At 46.1% G+C, this 15,234-nt stretch overlaps 1 protein-coding gene across 11 annotated transcripts in view; it reads left to right on the top strand.

The window, feature by feature from the left end:
- The window catches only part of VPS13D (vacuolar protein sorting 13 homolog D), a 231,178-nt gene that overhangs the window by 56,530 nt on the left and 159,414 nt on the right, over nt 1-15,234 (top strand). For all 11 annotated transcript variants that reach the window (XM_053660580.1, XM_053660579.1, XM_053660578.1 and 8 more), the window contains 7 exons: nt 2,671-2,881; nt 4,923-5,094; nt 5,282-5,394; nt 7,043-7,255; nt 10,600-10,865; nt 12,226-12,359; nt 14,663-14,818. In XM_053660580.1, coding sequence (XP_053516555.1) covers nt 2,671-2,881; nt 4,923-5,094; nt 5,282-5,394; nt 7,043-7,255; nt 10,600-10,865; nt 12,226-12,359; nt 14,663-14,818 — 1,265 coding nt within the window. The remainder of the gene's footprint in view (nt 1-2,670; nt 2,882-4,922; nt 5,095-5,281; nt 5,395-7,042; nt 7,256-10,599; nt 10,866-12,225; nt 12,360-14,662; nt 14,819-15,234) is intronic.

Below are 15,234 nucleotides of genomic sequence, written 5' to 3'. Positions count from 1 at the left end.
CTGCCAGGAGATCCAGGAAGCTCAGAGAGTCCCAAAGAAGTTGGACCCAAGAAGGAACACACCAAGGCACATCATAATTACATTAGCCAAGATTAAAATGAAGGAGAGAATCCCAGAAGCAGCAAGAGCTAAGGGGACAGTCACCTACAAAGGAGTCCCCATCAGACTGTCAGCTGATTTCTCAAAAGAGACCTTACAGGCAAGAAAGGGCTGGAAAGAAGTATTCCAAGTCATGAAATTTAAAGACCTACAACCAAGATTGCTCTATCCAGCAAAACTTTCATTTAGAATGGAAGGGCAGATAAAGTGCTTCTCAGATAAGATCAAATTCAAGGAGTTCATCCTCACCAAGCCCTTATTATATGAAATGTTAAAGGGACTTACCTAAGAAAAAGAAGATAAAAAAGATGAACAGTGAAAGGACAGCAAACTCACAGTTATTAACAACCACACCTAAAACAAAGGCAAACTAAGAGGACAGCTAGATCAGGAGTGAACCATAGAAATGAAGATCACGTGGAGGGTTAGCAGCAGGGGAGTGGGAGGAGGATAAGGGGGGAGAAGGTAGAAAATAAGTAGCACAGACAGTAGATAGAAAATAGATGGGGGAGGGCAAGAATAGTAGGGGAAATACAGAATCTAAAGAACTTGAGACACATGTTCATGAACTAAAGGGGGGAATTTGGGGGGAAGGAGGTATGCAGGGTGGAGGGGGATGAAGGGGGGAAATAGAACAAATGTAATGGTATAATCAATAAAAAAAAAACGGGTCATTCCAGGTGAGAGCCTGATTTTGGCCTTTGAGTTTTTAGATGTGTCATGGTGAGTGATGCGTTGGTAAGGGGGCTCTGCTGAGCTGGAGAGTGGTGCAGGATATAATTAGCCATGAAAATTAGTCCATTGTGGCTGGACTCGGGGAGGTGGGGGGCACTAGCTGAGGGAGACTGTCTTCTGTTAGGTACTTGTGAGGAAGAGGGGTGCTGCCTAGTCCTGGGGGTGATGGGTGGAGGCGGGGGACATTGACATCGATGATTAAACGAGAGTAATAGCAGTTGTTGAACACTTTCTATGAGACACTGTGGCACATTCTTTACATAAGTTATCATATTTCATCCTCATACCACCCCTAGAGAGTTATTTTTATCCATGTTTTAAAGATGAAGAGACAAGAGCTGAGAGAGGTTAAGGAACTTAACTGCCCACAGTGATGCAGATAGTAAGTGGTGGCGCTGGACTGTGTATGAGCTTGGGCAGCCCGACTCCAGAACCTGAACTCTTAGCCATGTGAATTCTTAAGCCCATCAGTCCATGTGGGTCTTCGTACGGAGCCTGGCTGGGGCGCAGTCTCCACCATACCGCTGGTAACTTGTCTCCTGTTGTCGTCAGGACCACAGTGCTGGCAAGCAAGGAGGCCAGCCTTACCTGTAAAGAAGTGACCGGGGCTGTAGAACGATCTCTTTCCTAACAGTATTCCTCCTCCTGTTTTACTCTTTATTTCTGGAATTCCTCTATTGTGAGTAAGGTTGGATTAAGGCAGTGATTTTCATGCCTCTGTGGGTCCCTAGAATTCCTTGATGACCCCAAGGACTCTCCGAAGCCCTTCCTTCCTGCCCCCTCCCTGCGTCTTTCAGATCAGCTCTGCTGCTCTTTCACACAGTAATCAGTGTAGTCAAAAGCCAAGAACTGACTGGTGTAGTGCCTGCTTAGTGCCAGGTGTTACACTTTCTTCTCTTGCATATTAACATGTTGCCATATGTGAGTAATATGGGAGAGACATTAAACAAGCATCTGAATATTGAGAGAGTAAGATAAATGTTATAGGAAAGACAGAAGAACAGAGAGGATGAAGAAAGAGAGGGGACCCAGCTGGGATTGAGAGGGGAGGCAACACCATGGATCAGAGGCTGTTCAGGCAGCAGAGAGCTTGGCCTTTGGAGGAAGCAGAGGTAGGTCAGTGAGCCCGAGGCTTCCTGAGCAAGGTGGGGAGTAGCTTGAGCTGAGGTTGGAAAAGAGGCAGTGGGCTTATGCAGAGTCTTACAGGGTCTCGGGAAAGTTGCAGAAAGAATTTCAGATTAAACATAGTCATCAAAGTGTGCAGAGGAAGAGAATGTTATGGTCTCATTTCTTTCTCTCTCTCTGGGTTACGCTGGCATTTTGTGTCCAGAATGGTTTCGTTGAGGGCCAGAAGGGAGTTTGTTGGTGTAGTGGAGGGGGGTTGCTGGTGGTGGAGAATGAAGGAGGTTTGGGTGAGATCAGTGGTGGTGGAAATGGTTACATGTGACGTGTGTTTGAAAAAGAATTTTGTTGCTGGGAGTTTTTTTTGTAACCTTTGGGTAACGTTATCTCTACAGGAGATGCCGTTAAGTCAGTTTAGTCATAAACCTTTCCTCCTCGGTCAGTGTCTCAGCACAGTGGTGAGACCTGAGGGAGTGTGGCCCAGTTTGCACCCGATGTGGAGGTGAGCAGGCAGGACGTGTCTGGCACGCAGAGTGTGGCGTAGGGAGGTCTCGGGACAGAGTGGAGACTTGTGGACACCTTGTCTCCTGAAGCAGGCAGTTCTAAACATTTTCTCACGACAGAATGAACTTCCTTTGGCTTTTTGGTTTTGCTCAGGGCCAGCCTTTGCTGGGTCCCATTTTTCTCCTCCTCTCTCTCCTTGGGTGACTGTAGAAGACCACGTCTGCCTGCTGGATTGCATAGTCGTGGACCTGCAAGACATGGACATCTTCGCTGCAGAGAGACACCCACGAGAGGACACTCAGGCCTCAGACGGCGGCAGTGGCGACCTGCTCTTCCCCTCCTATTTTGTGCGACAGACGGGAGGAAGCCTGTTGACTGAGCCCTGCAGGCTGAAATTGCAAGTGGAGAGGAATTTGGACAAGTGAGTGTTTTCTACTCGAATAACTGCCTGTCATAAGTAGGATCCTAATAAGTCGGAAATTGGTGCCATTAGGCAAGTCTGAAAGAGAATAAGTATTCACTTATTTCTTCATCTGCATAACAAATGTGTGGTGGACGTGAGGGCTGCTGTGATGAAAGGAAACACTTCTGCCCTCACGGAGCTTACATTTTGCTCGGGGGTATAGGAAGTCAAGTGGATGATTCTAAGTTAGTGTCTGAATCAGTGTTACAAACTGTGTAATAGGATCGTGACATGTGCCTTGGAAACGGAGGAAGGGAAATAAGTTTAGCGTGGATTTTGGTGTGGTTAGGGAGGTGGTGATGGCAGGGACAGTATTTTGGCAGAGGCGACATTTGGGTTATATGTTCCAAAAACAGTAGCATCTGGGCCAGGTATTGCTATTTGCTGTGTAGGTCCCCTTTATCAGAATAACTGTTTAGATGCAGTTTGGCCCATTTTGCTCCACTAAGCAGTCTTAAAGCACTCCATAAACACTAATGAATTAACTCTAATTTACCTTTTAATTGGCCTCAAAACACAGAATGTTTCTCTCTGTTGGTTAGAACATTGTTTCAGTTGTCATTAGTTCCATACCTGGCTGGGAAAGATCTTAAAAATATACATCCCCAGAGCCAACCTGAGTCCATCGGAAGCCACTGTCAGGGTTGGCCCTCAGTGTGCATCGGCAACGAGGTCCTCCGGCGGTGTTCGTGCCCACTGAGCCTGGGTGCACGTGCTGGAAGCTGCTGGTTCCGGTGTGTGATGGCTTTTAGTTTGAGGCATTAGTTTGGGGGAAAGCAGCAGCCCGTGCATCTCAACTCCATGGACAGGAGAGGAGCAGCCGTAAAGTAATGCGGCACTTTGAAAAGCTGTCTCGTGCTCCTACAGAGTATGATTTGAGTCTCTGTTTGGCCACTCCCTTTGCAGTCCTTGGGTCTGGGCAAGTCCTTTTATGTCACTTTTTCATTTCTGTCTGGATTAATGATACAGTTTAGCTGCTCTCACTGGGATTTTTGCATTTCATTCTTACTTGTTATTCAAGTGCGCTCTGGCAAGTGTTCAGTTATGGTTGGCATGGGCTATAGTTGGTTTTACTGGCTTAGTGGACTTAAGAGGAGCTTCATTATTTAGAAATTGAACACTTTGTTTTCTGTTCAAGTAGTGCTTCCAAAAAAAATGTGCTTTGCTATTCTCCATATCTAAACTTTACCCACTTTCATCAGCGTGTATGTGCAAATGATTATACTCTGCTAGCTCAGAGAGAAGGCGATAACCAAACATCAGGTGACCTGTCTTCTCACTGCACACAGGCAGGAGCCCAGGAGGGCGCCCGGTAACCCTTTCCAGCTGCTGCCTGCGTCACGCGTGTTTTTTCGCTTTGTTGCATATAGGCTTTTCTCTTTAGACAAAGTAATTTTTTCCATTCCTCTTCCACTTGAAGTCCTAACCTATTTTATATGCTCAGAGAGTAGTTTCCGCAGGAGGCCCACTTCGCCCCTAGCAGGGCAGAGCGAAAGGTCTTCGTGTGGGGGCAAGGTGTGTTACTGCCCACCTGGGCTCCTTCGCTTCTCTCCCACCCTTCTCAGCAGAGGCGAGTCACCGCTGCAGACTTTGTCCTGCTGTCCACTCTGGGCTCTGCGTAAACACTGACTTTCTTAGTTATCACGGAATCTGAAGAGTCAAAGAAAGAGCTTGTCATCTTTATTGCTCTTCCAACTACAATGTTTACATTTTTTCTGAATCTCACGAGATTTTTTCCTTTTTAATATATTACTTAATTAACTCATTAGATTTGGGGGCTTTGTACGTGTGCATTCTGGGAGAAAAGAGGCTCTTTGCAGTTGAAGCGTGACAGTCACACTAACTTGCTTCCTTTGGAGCACATAAGAGTTTTTCATTGGAAGTTAGAAATCAGCGATGATGTAGGGGGTGCTTTGTGGCTCGTATGTTTGGGTGTAAGCTGTGTCAGTGTTAAGTTAGTGATTTGTTTGTGAAAGTGACCTCTTCCTTTCTTTCGCAGAGAGATAAGTCACACCGTGCCAGACATATCTGTCCATGGCAGTCTGTCTTCAGTCCACTGCTCCCTGGATCTGTATAAGTACAAGCTGATCCGCGGTTTATTAGAGAACAACCTCGGAGAGCCCATAGAGGAATTCATGCGGCCTTACGATTTACAAGACCCGAGAATCCATGTGAGTGAGACCTCGTGTTCTTCTGTAACTCCCATCGTCTCAGCTGATGGTCATACTGTGCGTGTCTTCCTTAGATCACCGGGGAGAGAAAGATGCAGTAATAAGCAGATGGGATTTCTTGCCATATTAACCTCACTTTTAGATTGGCACCCTCAGCTGTGAATTGACCGGCACTTTCTTTTTCTAGACTGTTCTGAGTGGCGAGGTGTACACGTGCGTGTGCTTCCTCATTGACATGGTGAATGTGAGCCTGGAGCTGAAAGATCCGAAAGGAAAAGAAGCTGCTGGGTCCCTAGCCAGGTATGGCTCCAGTTATATGATTTTTATGATGACAGTTTTACAGTAACATCAGTATACGCAATCCACACGTTTTGCCTTAGCAGAGAGCAGGGGTTTGGACTGGTGGCTTGCAGCTGAGTGCGGTCTGCAGAGAGCTTTTTGGCTGGTCTGCACAGTGCTTTTCGAAGTTTAAATTCGTTGCCATGTAGGGCAGGGTAGCTTAGGCTGTGCTTAGTGACAGGCACTCCACCACACCACTGACTCGGGCAGCCTGGGTCTCGGGCTGTCTCACTGGGCATCCGCAGAGGGGGAGACCCAGGACTGCTCGGTGAGCTGCACTCATGGCTCCCTCGCTGGCCGACATTGAAAACCTGGGGGTTTTCACATAAAAAGTTGGGATTTCAGCGTCTTTTGGGAAATTGGAAGGTTTGGCCCATGTTTTCACTTGGAAGCTCTGGAAGCTCAGAAGCAACCTAGGAAACCTCAGGAAGGGCATGTGCTTCCCCAGCAGTTCACCTGTTCGCTCGGTCAGTGTAGACCAGGAGTTTGTGATCAGTGGTACGGAACCCGCAGAGGTGCATTGGATTGGCGCATTTGGTTACCTTTCATGTAGGTCTCTTGACAGCTGTGTAAGGTGGTGCAGACATTATTTCTGTTTTCCAGGCAGGTTTTGACTAGTGTAGGGTTATATAGCTGGAAAAGTGGTTCGATATTTGAAGACAGGACTTCGGGGCTAGCGATTTCCCCACAGAAGCACTCCATCCTCTACTCCGCCTTCCCCTTGAAATCCATCCGGTCTGTATCTAAGGCAGCAGATGAGAGTGTGGGATAGTGAAGCTGGGCTTCAGCGTCGATTGCCTCATTAGTTGCAATTGTTTTTTTTTAAATTTATTTTTATTTTTATTTTTGAAGACTGGCTATGCCCTTAGTTTTTTCCAGCATGGAATAATTCTGTACAGATTGTTGTGTACTGAATAATTACGAGTTGTTTATTGCAGCTTTCTTTGTTATTAAAAAAAGTCCTAAATGCACCTCCTGTTTGTGGATGAGTTGCGTTATTTCTCTTTAATGAAGGATATTATTTGTTCCTGTAGTTCCTGTTAAGCTATAGTGGTCTATAAAAATGCAGCAAGCTCTGGGGAGAGTATCCTCCTGGCAGGCCGGGAGTCGACAGGTGAAGGACTCAAGGGGCCCTGGACATCCTCTGGGGGCTGTTACATGTACAGAGTGGGGCAGAAGTAGGGTTACAGCTGTGAGTACGCGAAGCACAGTTTATTCTTGTGTTACTAGTTATTAATTATTGTATTATTTCCCATCTAAACAACTGTAAACCGGTGTTTGCCACGCCCTGTGTACAGCCTTCTTAGACTTAAGGTGAGAAATGAGAATGCCAACAAACCCAGGGTGTCATATGTACGTGGTGTTGCTGTTCCCAGTGCAGTTCCTGTGGATGGATCATCTCTTTGGAAACGGAAAGTAAGACACAGGGCACAGTGACACCGCCGAGTCCACTCTGAGGAATCTGTTAAAATCAGTGAAAGATCTCAGAATGAAAGTTACGGCCTTTTGTAGAATTTCGGCATGCTTATGATTTTGTTCTTTTACCTTGAACTTGCATAATTTTGTAAAAGGTAAGGGTTCAGCATCTTGTCTGTTTTCTTCCTTTTAGATTTGACTTCAAGAAATGTAAACTGCTCTATGAGAGCTTTTCCAACCAGACCAAGTCCGTTAACTTGGTTTCGCATTCCATGATGGCCTTTGACACCCGCTACGCCGGGCAGAAGACCAGCCCCGGCACGACGAATGTCTTCAGCTGCATCTTCCAGCCCTCCAAGAACAGCAGCGCAGCCCAGGGGTCCATTCAGATCGAGCTGCACTTCAGGTAGCACATCTGCACTGGGGGCCAGTCACACCTCGGTGCTCATCATATTTTAATGAGGAAAAGAATGCTGCAGCACCCGGTGCTTGTTTGGGACTTGTTGCACTTGTTAGAATTTGTATGAGTCATGAAAACATCCTGCAAAAGAAAAGTTCTCATTGGAAAAATTTGTTCAGTGCTGGTCAGTTTCAGCACTTGTCACAAGTTCTGGAATGAATTAACGACGGGTACCAAGGTAGCACTGTTTTCCTTTGTGGCCAAGGCCATGTCAGTGTTAGAGCTTCCTAAAGGCCCAAGGAGTCACTGAAGAGATAAATACATAGTAGCCCATCTTCAGTGGCGTGTCCTGAGTGTTGACGTAGCATTCCTGCACCCTTGCAGCTTCCTTCACTGGCCAAAAGGTGTCTCTGTTGTTTAAAAAAAAGAGTAGTTTACAGTTAAACTGGATTCTTGAAATCAACTTGTCTGTTAGTTTAGACTGTTTCAATATGTAAAGCAACTTGGGTAGGAAGAAACTATGCTTGTTGAAGGAAAAAGAAAGACTTTTGTCTGTGGAAATAACAGAAGGGAAGGTGGTTTTGACTTGCATTACTGATTCATCTGTGCAAGTCTTGCTGACTCTGACTCCTCCATTAAAAAGAGCTTTAGCCCCTGAACCAGTATCGTTTTCCTTTTTGTCGTATGGGGGCCAGTTTTGTCTGTGGAAAGTGCGTTGGTTTTGGAATCATGCAGATCTGGGCTCGAAACTTCATTTGCTGCTTCCCAGCTTTGTGTCCCCAGGACAAGCTGTTTAGCCTCTGTGAGCGCCCCTCCTTCTATAAAGAAAAGAACAGCTGTACCTGCCTGGCATAGCGCTTGGCACAGACGGTAGAAGCCGTTATTATTTCCTGACGGAGGCTGTGTTGTTTTATGATACACTGTGGTGAGGTTTTATGGCCTGACACCTGAACAGTCAGGTGTGACCTGAAGAAACTCTTCCACGCGGATCCAAAGGAGACCTGTGGCAGCAACGTCAGTGTCATCCTGTTGGTGCACACTGGTGTCACATGTGTTGTAAATATAGACCAGTAAGTGAAAACTTATTTGTCAGGCATAAAAAGAAAAAAAACATCAAGATTTTTCTTATATTTGTGTGTTTAAATATGCCTGACATTTCAATGTGCTGCTCAGTGAATTCCTCGGGGTTCGAGATGTTTCTAGGGAGAGGTTGTGGTTTCTCCATAAGTCATTAGGAAGTCGAGCAAAGTAGACATTTAAAATTTTGTAAAGCCCTGGCTAGTGTGGCTCAGTGGACTGAGTGCCAGCCTATGAACTAAAATTTTGTATGAACTAGTTGCCTCTTATCAAGCCCTACCGTGAGCCAGGCACTTGACCTACCTTTAATTTAATTCTCATGAGCCTGCAAAGCGGGTGACTTCTTCACTTAACAGACGCCGAACTCGAAGCTCAGAGGGGTTAAGGAACTCTTCCACGGTCACACAGCTAGTAAAGATGGTAGCGAGAGCTCAGACCCGGGCCTCTCACTTTGAAGCACGTGTCTTTTGTGGTCTTCAGCCTGCCTCGTCTCTGGTGATCGGGCTGATTGCAGTCAGATGATAGACTCTGCAGCTCCTTTGTTTGAAGACGATGTTTATTTGAATAGGAGGCTTGCATGTATTTGGTCCATCTGCAGAAACAATTTCTTTTTGGGCTTGCTTTATTATTATTAATCTGGCTTTCTAAACTATCAGCTAGTTTTTCAGCCTATCATGTCTAATATATAAGCAGCCTTGAAATATTGTTCTATTTGTATATGCAAGGTATATAATTTCTTAGAGTTGAATAATAAAGCCTTACCTTGGTTCTTGCTAACAGAAGTCCCATTGTTAGCGAGGGTTAACACGTTCTCTTGATCGGAGCTTTTGAACGCTTTCTGTGTCTCAAGAAGAATTGCTCTTTTGTTGGGATTTTGTGTGTCAAATATAAATCATTTCACAGTGTTTAAAGACTTGAAATATTTTCCAGAATAGGGATCAGACACACTTTGACTTTCCAGTTAGTGCATGGCTCTGACGGTCTGTGTTCAGCACAGGGTGGAAAATTTTTACTGAGGGCAACATTTTTTCTCAATTACAAAAGGGTAAAGTGTTTCTGTGAAAAATGCTGCGTCTGTATGAAGGAGACATACATCATTGTGCCCTTTTTCTAGAGGCAATGAGCCAGGTTTAGGAGAAATAAGAGACTGGGGAAGCCAGCCTGCCAAATACCTCCAAATCAGCTTTTCCAGAATAGGGGCCCTTTGAGGGCAGGAACCAGGTGCCTGTAGCAGCTAGAGCCCCTGAGTTGCTTTGGGCTCATGGAACAAAACGCAACCCAGACAACCTTGCGGAGGTGCCCCAGCCCTTTTTCCTCTGCGCTGCCCATTTCTGTGGACCGTGGGCTAAAATGGCCAGGCCAGGCCTGAGAGTTCTCTTTGAGCCTAACCCTCAAATGGAGAAGTTGGAGTGTTGGGGACTATACAATGAATATTCTCTTTCTCCTTCCCCCAGCCCCACTTCTGGCTGCTTGGGGTTATGCCCACGGCAAATGTCACCTTGTTTGTCCTCCTTCTCAGCAGAAAGGTCTGGGCTGTCAGGTCAGTTGCAGTGAGAGAAACCCTCCAGCACTAGGATGTGAAGTAAGTGTTTATAAAGAAGTGATTCTAGACAGCGAGGAAAGTGTGCCTCTCGGCTCTCCTTGAAGTAGCCCGTGGGGAAGGGAACTGACTTGTAGCCAGTGCCTGTTCTGTGCCCGCTGATTTGTCTCCTACAGTGTGGTGTTTCCCATTTTGTAAGTGAGAAAGCAGGCTCAGAGAAGGCAGGCGACTTACCCAGGATGACGCATCTGGTTAAGGGACAGGGGTTAAGCCCGGGCTCTTTCTACCACACCGTGATTTCTCAGCCTCCACACTATTGACATTTTTAGGTCAGATAATTTCTTGTTGTGGGCACTGTTCTGAGCATCATGGGATATTAGCAGTATCCCTGCCTCTGCCCATGAGGCGCCAATAGCAACCCCCAGTGTGTCAACCAAGAATGTACCCAGACATTGCTAACTGTCTCCCAGGGGGACAAGATCACCCCTTGTAGAGAACCATTGGACTACACTATGCTGCTTTCTTATTACTTCTTGCTGAAAAATATGATTAACTTCTGAAAACCTATGTCGAATGTTTCATTTTACCAGTGTTCAGAGTTTATCGATACTCACAGTTGTTTGGAAGATGCTGGAACACCTACCTTCTGCCAAACTGAGTAGTGTATTTGCAGGTTAATGAGACAGCACGTTGCCCCTTTCCGATTTTAACTTTTCGGTCTTCTTCCTCGTAGATCTACGAAGGACTCCTCCTGCTTCACAGTCGTTCTCAACAGTCTCCGCGTGTTTCTCGTGTTTGACTGGCTGCTGCTAGTCCATGATTTTCTCCACACTCCCAGTGACATTAAGAAACAAACTAATGTTACTCCTTCTCGCCACCGTAACACAAGCAGTGAACCTGCTGTAGTTCCCAAAACTGTGAAGAGTGGAGTAGTTACTAGGCGGTCTTCCCTTCCTATGTCCACGGAAAGGCATTTGGAGGTCAAGGTCAATGTAACAGGTGAGTATTCATGTGTGTGAGTCACTGATCCTAGTTTGAGTGTCAGGCTCAGTATGTGTGTTGCAGGATAACTTTTCTGTTGCCTTTCATTTTTTGACACGAGCACTTATACACTCCAATCTTTTTTTTAAAAAAAGATGTGAGTTTTATTTTTTATTATTTTAAAAAGTATTTCTCTTTTTAAAAATTTATTGATATTGGGCAGGGGGGAGGAGAGAGAGAGAAAAAAACATCTGTTTTTGTTATTCTACTTATTGATGCATTCCTTCGTTGATTCTTGTATGGACCCTGCCTGGGGGTTGAACCTGCAGCGTTGGCCTGATGGGAGGATGCTCTAATCGACTGAACCACTCGGTCAGGGCCTACTTGAATCTTTTCTAGACCAACGAGCACTGAAGTTCCTGGCGCCTGTGTTTAGGTGTGAACTGCCTGGCCCGCAGTGAAGGCTGCAGGGTCTCTCGTCCCTCTCCTCTGCCCGCCGAATGCACACTCCCAGCTTGAGGACCACGTGGGCAGCAGGGCCTTCTTCCCAGTGTCCACTCTGGCTTCAGTTTTCTGTTTGATTCTTAGGGCCCCAACAGATGTGCCTTACTAAGTTTGGGCAAATTGGGTATGTGAAAATCTTAGTTTAGAAGGTAAACAAGTGAGGGGATTGTTTTTTGTCTTCAAAAAGATTTTCTTTGTAAACAGAAATGTTATGTTTTGTTAACTAGTGAAGTATTTTAGTGTACCTGTATGTATTCATGTATTTATCATTGTTTGTGATATTTCACATGAACTCAATAGGTTGGAAGTAGCTAGCATTTTAAGTGGATTTAGTTTTGAAAGATCAATCTGTACATGATTTTTGATGAAAACATATGGTATGTAGAGGGAAGTAAATTTGTCATGAACAAATGAATAGGAAATTGCAGGTGCTAATTTCAAGAATTTCTACATCACATTGGTCTGCATTCTTTGGAAACAATTGAGCAGCTACAGAGCTGACGTGATGTCTTATGCTGCCTGAGCAAGATGCACATCTGAACCTCTGTCCCGGGGTTTCAGAGCAGGCTGTCAGCTGGAGAAGGGGTGATTCCCCAGCTTCTGAATGTCTGTTAGTCCTCCTCGAAGACCTAAATTAAAAGGTGCACTCTAAAGAGAGAAACTGCGCTCCAGGCTTTTCTGCCTGTGTGGTGTTCTCTTGGCTCCGCTGTGCCTGGCTGGGTACTGAGAATTTGTTCAGGATGACAGTGTGACAGCGTGACAGCGTGGGAGGATGTCGGCATCCTGGAGAAAAGGTCTCATTGGTTGACGCCTCCCCGGTAGCCATGTGGTGCTGGGTTTCCGATAGCTTGGCTAACGAGGCTATTTTTCCCAGGTACGGAGTTTGTGGTCGTGGAGGACGTGTCTTGCTTTGATACCAACGCCATTATTCTCAAAGGCACCACAGTGCTCACCTACAAGCCCCGATTCGTTGATCGCCCCTTTTCAGGAAGTTTGTTTGGCATTGAGGTAAGGAGTCTAAGTGTCGATGAAAAGATTGCACGATTGGCTCCAGGGAAAAGCCCCTGGGATGGAATGTTACCTCCTGAACTCTCACTTGGGGACATAATTAGTGACTTGGAAGACCCTTGCCCTCCACTTCTCTTTTTCTCCTCGAACCTATCAGATTGCTCTGATGCGTGAATTGAGTTCTCCAGCGTCAGGCCGTGGATGTGGGGGACAGGGGGAGGGGAGCTTTCCCTCTTTCTCTCATACCCTTCCTTCCCCAGGAAGTTCAAGGACACTCTCTGGTCGCTTGTGCCCTGTTGGGCTTCCTGTTGTGTCCTCCCGTTCTGTAGGTTAGCCCTTGGCAGGTTCATGAAGGTGGGGAAGTGGTCCTCATTTCCCCTGCATCCCCTTCCCCGCAGCGCGTGCTCATCCCTGTGGACCAAGGGCTGTGTGGTCACAGAAACTTGGCTATAAAAGGATCTTATGTATCATCCTTTTAGGAATGTCTGATCTACGAAAGGGCAACTCTAGAGAGTCGTACACAACCTCAAGGAGTGACCAGTGCTGCTCTAGTCCCCAGTTTAGTCTCCCATAGGACATAATTTGCATTGGAGTGGCCCCTGCAGCCTGGAAATTGTCCATTGCAATTTTAAACAAAAACTGCTTTGCCCTTTGTAAGCTGGGCATTGTGGAGACAGGAGGGAAACGGGGCAGATCGTTATCTGTCAACCGTTCTTGATCCGCTGATCTTGGCTAGCATGCCTCCTGTTGCAGTAGTGCAAGCCTGGGTCGGGGTTACTCACTGGCTCCTTCCCCTCTGTGACTGGACTCTCCATGCCCCGTTCCTGCCAGTGGGACTGCTCAGAAGCTGGGTGAGCAGAACCTGTGTCCACTGTGGAACACGCGGTGCTTTTTGTCCCTGGTCAGATGCAGGTGCTTGCAGCCTGTGAGATGTCACTGCTGGACCACTCGCTTCCCCCAGACAGAGAAACCTCAGTTTGAGAGGAAGGCTTTGCAGGCTGCTGTGATGGAGCCGGGCATGAAGTTGCAGTGCCTCTGCTCTCCAGGCCGGCACAATACCAGCTTTGAATGGAAACTCTTGGTGACTGATTAATGAACTGTTAGGTACAATTGGGTTTTGTGTGGCAGAAGCCCCTGAAGAAAAAAGGAAAATGAAACTTCCCTGCTCCAGAGTCTTAGAAAAACTACATGGCAGAATATTTGAGATTCCTGGAAACCCTTTCAGTCTCGTTCCTTAGGCAGCACGTTGATCTGAATTTGAAGACCTCCTCGGTACCTCATTGGGGACAAACTTAAAGTGAAATGAGCTAACTTTAAATATAGCAAAGGACCTTGGCACCAAACATGTTTTTCAGTGTCACTAGAAAATGTCAAAGTAAAAAAAAAGGTGGGGGAAGGAGCAAGGGAGACCAGAATGGATGCTCCTCTTCGTGAGGATGGCCTTTTTTTTCCTTTCCTATAACAAAAAATGAATTTTGTTTATTTTCATTTTTATTTTATTTAATTTTTCCCTATCATCACTTATCTCAATAATTTGGTCTTATAATAAGAGCCCTCCCTCCCTTCTTTTCTGTCTCCTCACAAATAAAATATATTTATTTTAAAGCTTTTAAAATAGAATGTTCCAAGCATATACAAAGGAAACAGAATAATACAATGAATCCCTGTGTGGCTGTCACCTAGCTTTGGTAATGTAGTTATTTTCAACTATGAAAGTAGCAACTATATTACATAAAATAGGGGGACGGGAGGGAAAAACCACCTGTCCCTACATACGTAGTCTTTGTTGACATTTTGATATGTTTCTTTAAAGCCATGGCATAATAATTACTTTTGTTGGGCTTTCAGATAACCAGTGTTGTAACTGTCTTCCTAATTTTACGTGGCTATTTTAACTGTCCCTTTTAAATGGACGCACAATACTCCACTGAGTAGATAAGAATATTGAGTGATAAAACCTTGGGTGCTCCTAGTTGTTTTTATTAACTATTAAGGAATAGTTGAGTGAGTTTTTCTTTGTTGTGCATTACTTCCTTAGATACTAGTTCCCAGAAAGGAGCAGGGTTGCTGGATCAAAGGGTAGGAAAGTTTTAAGCCTCCCGTCACGTGTTGCTAAACTGCCTCTCGCACGAACCGCTGTGTGTTCCTGGCAGTGCGTGGAGTCCCAGCCTCACTCCTCACAGCGCATCAGCAGTGGTCTCGGGTGTCGAGATAGCACGGGGCTGTTGGCTCCTGACCCGGTCTTTCTGCTGATGGTTAGGCTCCTTCTAGATCAGACATTCTAACTGCATTCCCCTCTGCAGGTGTTTTCGTGCCGACTAGGGAATGAGCACGATACGGCTCTTTCGATTGTTGATCCAGTGCAAATTCAAGTGGAGCTGGTGGGGAATTCTTCATATCAGAACAGTTCAGGCCTGATGGACGCGTTCAACAGCGGAGATTTCCCGCCTGTCCTGGAGGTAATCGTGAAAAGCTGTGGGACACGCTGATGCTCCTCAGACACTTTCCTGAGCTTGGGCTCCTTTTACATCCTGCTGGGCCCAGCCTTTCAGTTCCTGCAGCCATTGCAGACTAAAAGTGATACCGTCTGTGTCTTAAGATCTGGCTGTTTTGTGGAGGATTAAAGACCTTTTTATTGTCTGGTATAATCTTGACATTCTGTAACAGTTTACAGAAAGCAGAACTCAGCGCAGGTAGGACTGTTGGTGAGTGGAGCTCAAGGTCAGGTGGTCCGAGTGGAGAGGCAGGATGGACAGAAGTAGCCTGAGAGGGAGCGCACGCCACGCTAGGAGGCCTTCAAGTCGGGTGGTGACGGCCCAGCACACGGGAGCAGAGCAAGGTCTCATGGGGGGGGGGGAATGTCAGGCCCCAAGGA

This window comes from Artibeus jamaicensis, unplaced genomic scaffold (genome assembly GCF_021234435.1).
Source record: "Artibeus jamaicensis isolate MK-2021 breed Jamaican fruit bat unplaced genomic scaffold, CSHL_Jam_final scaffold_847, whole genome shotgun sequence".
Classification (NCBI taxonomy): domain Eukaryota; kingdom Metazoa; phylum Chordata; class Mammalia; order Chiroptera; family Phyllostomidae; genus Artibeus; species Artibeus jamaicensis.
Note: the sequence above shows the minus strand (reverse complement) of the source record. Positions and strands in the feature narration are given on the sequence as shown.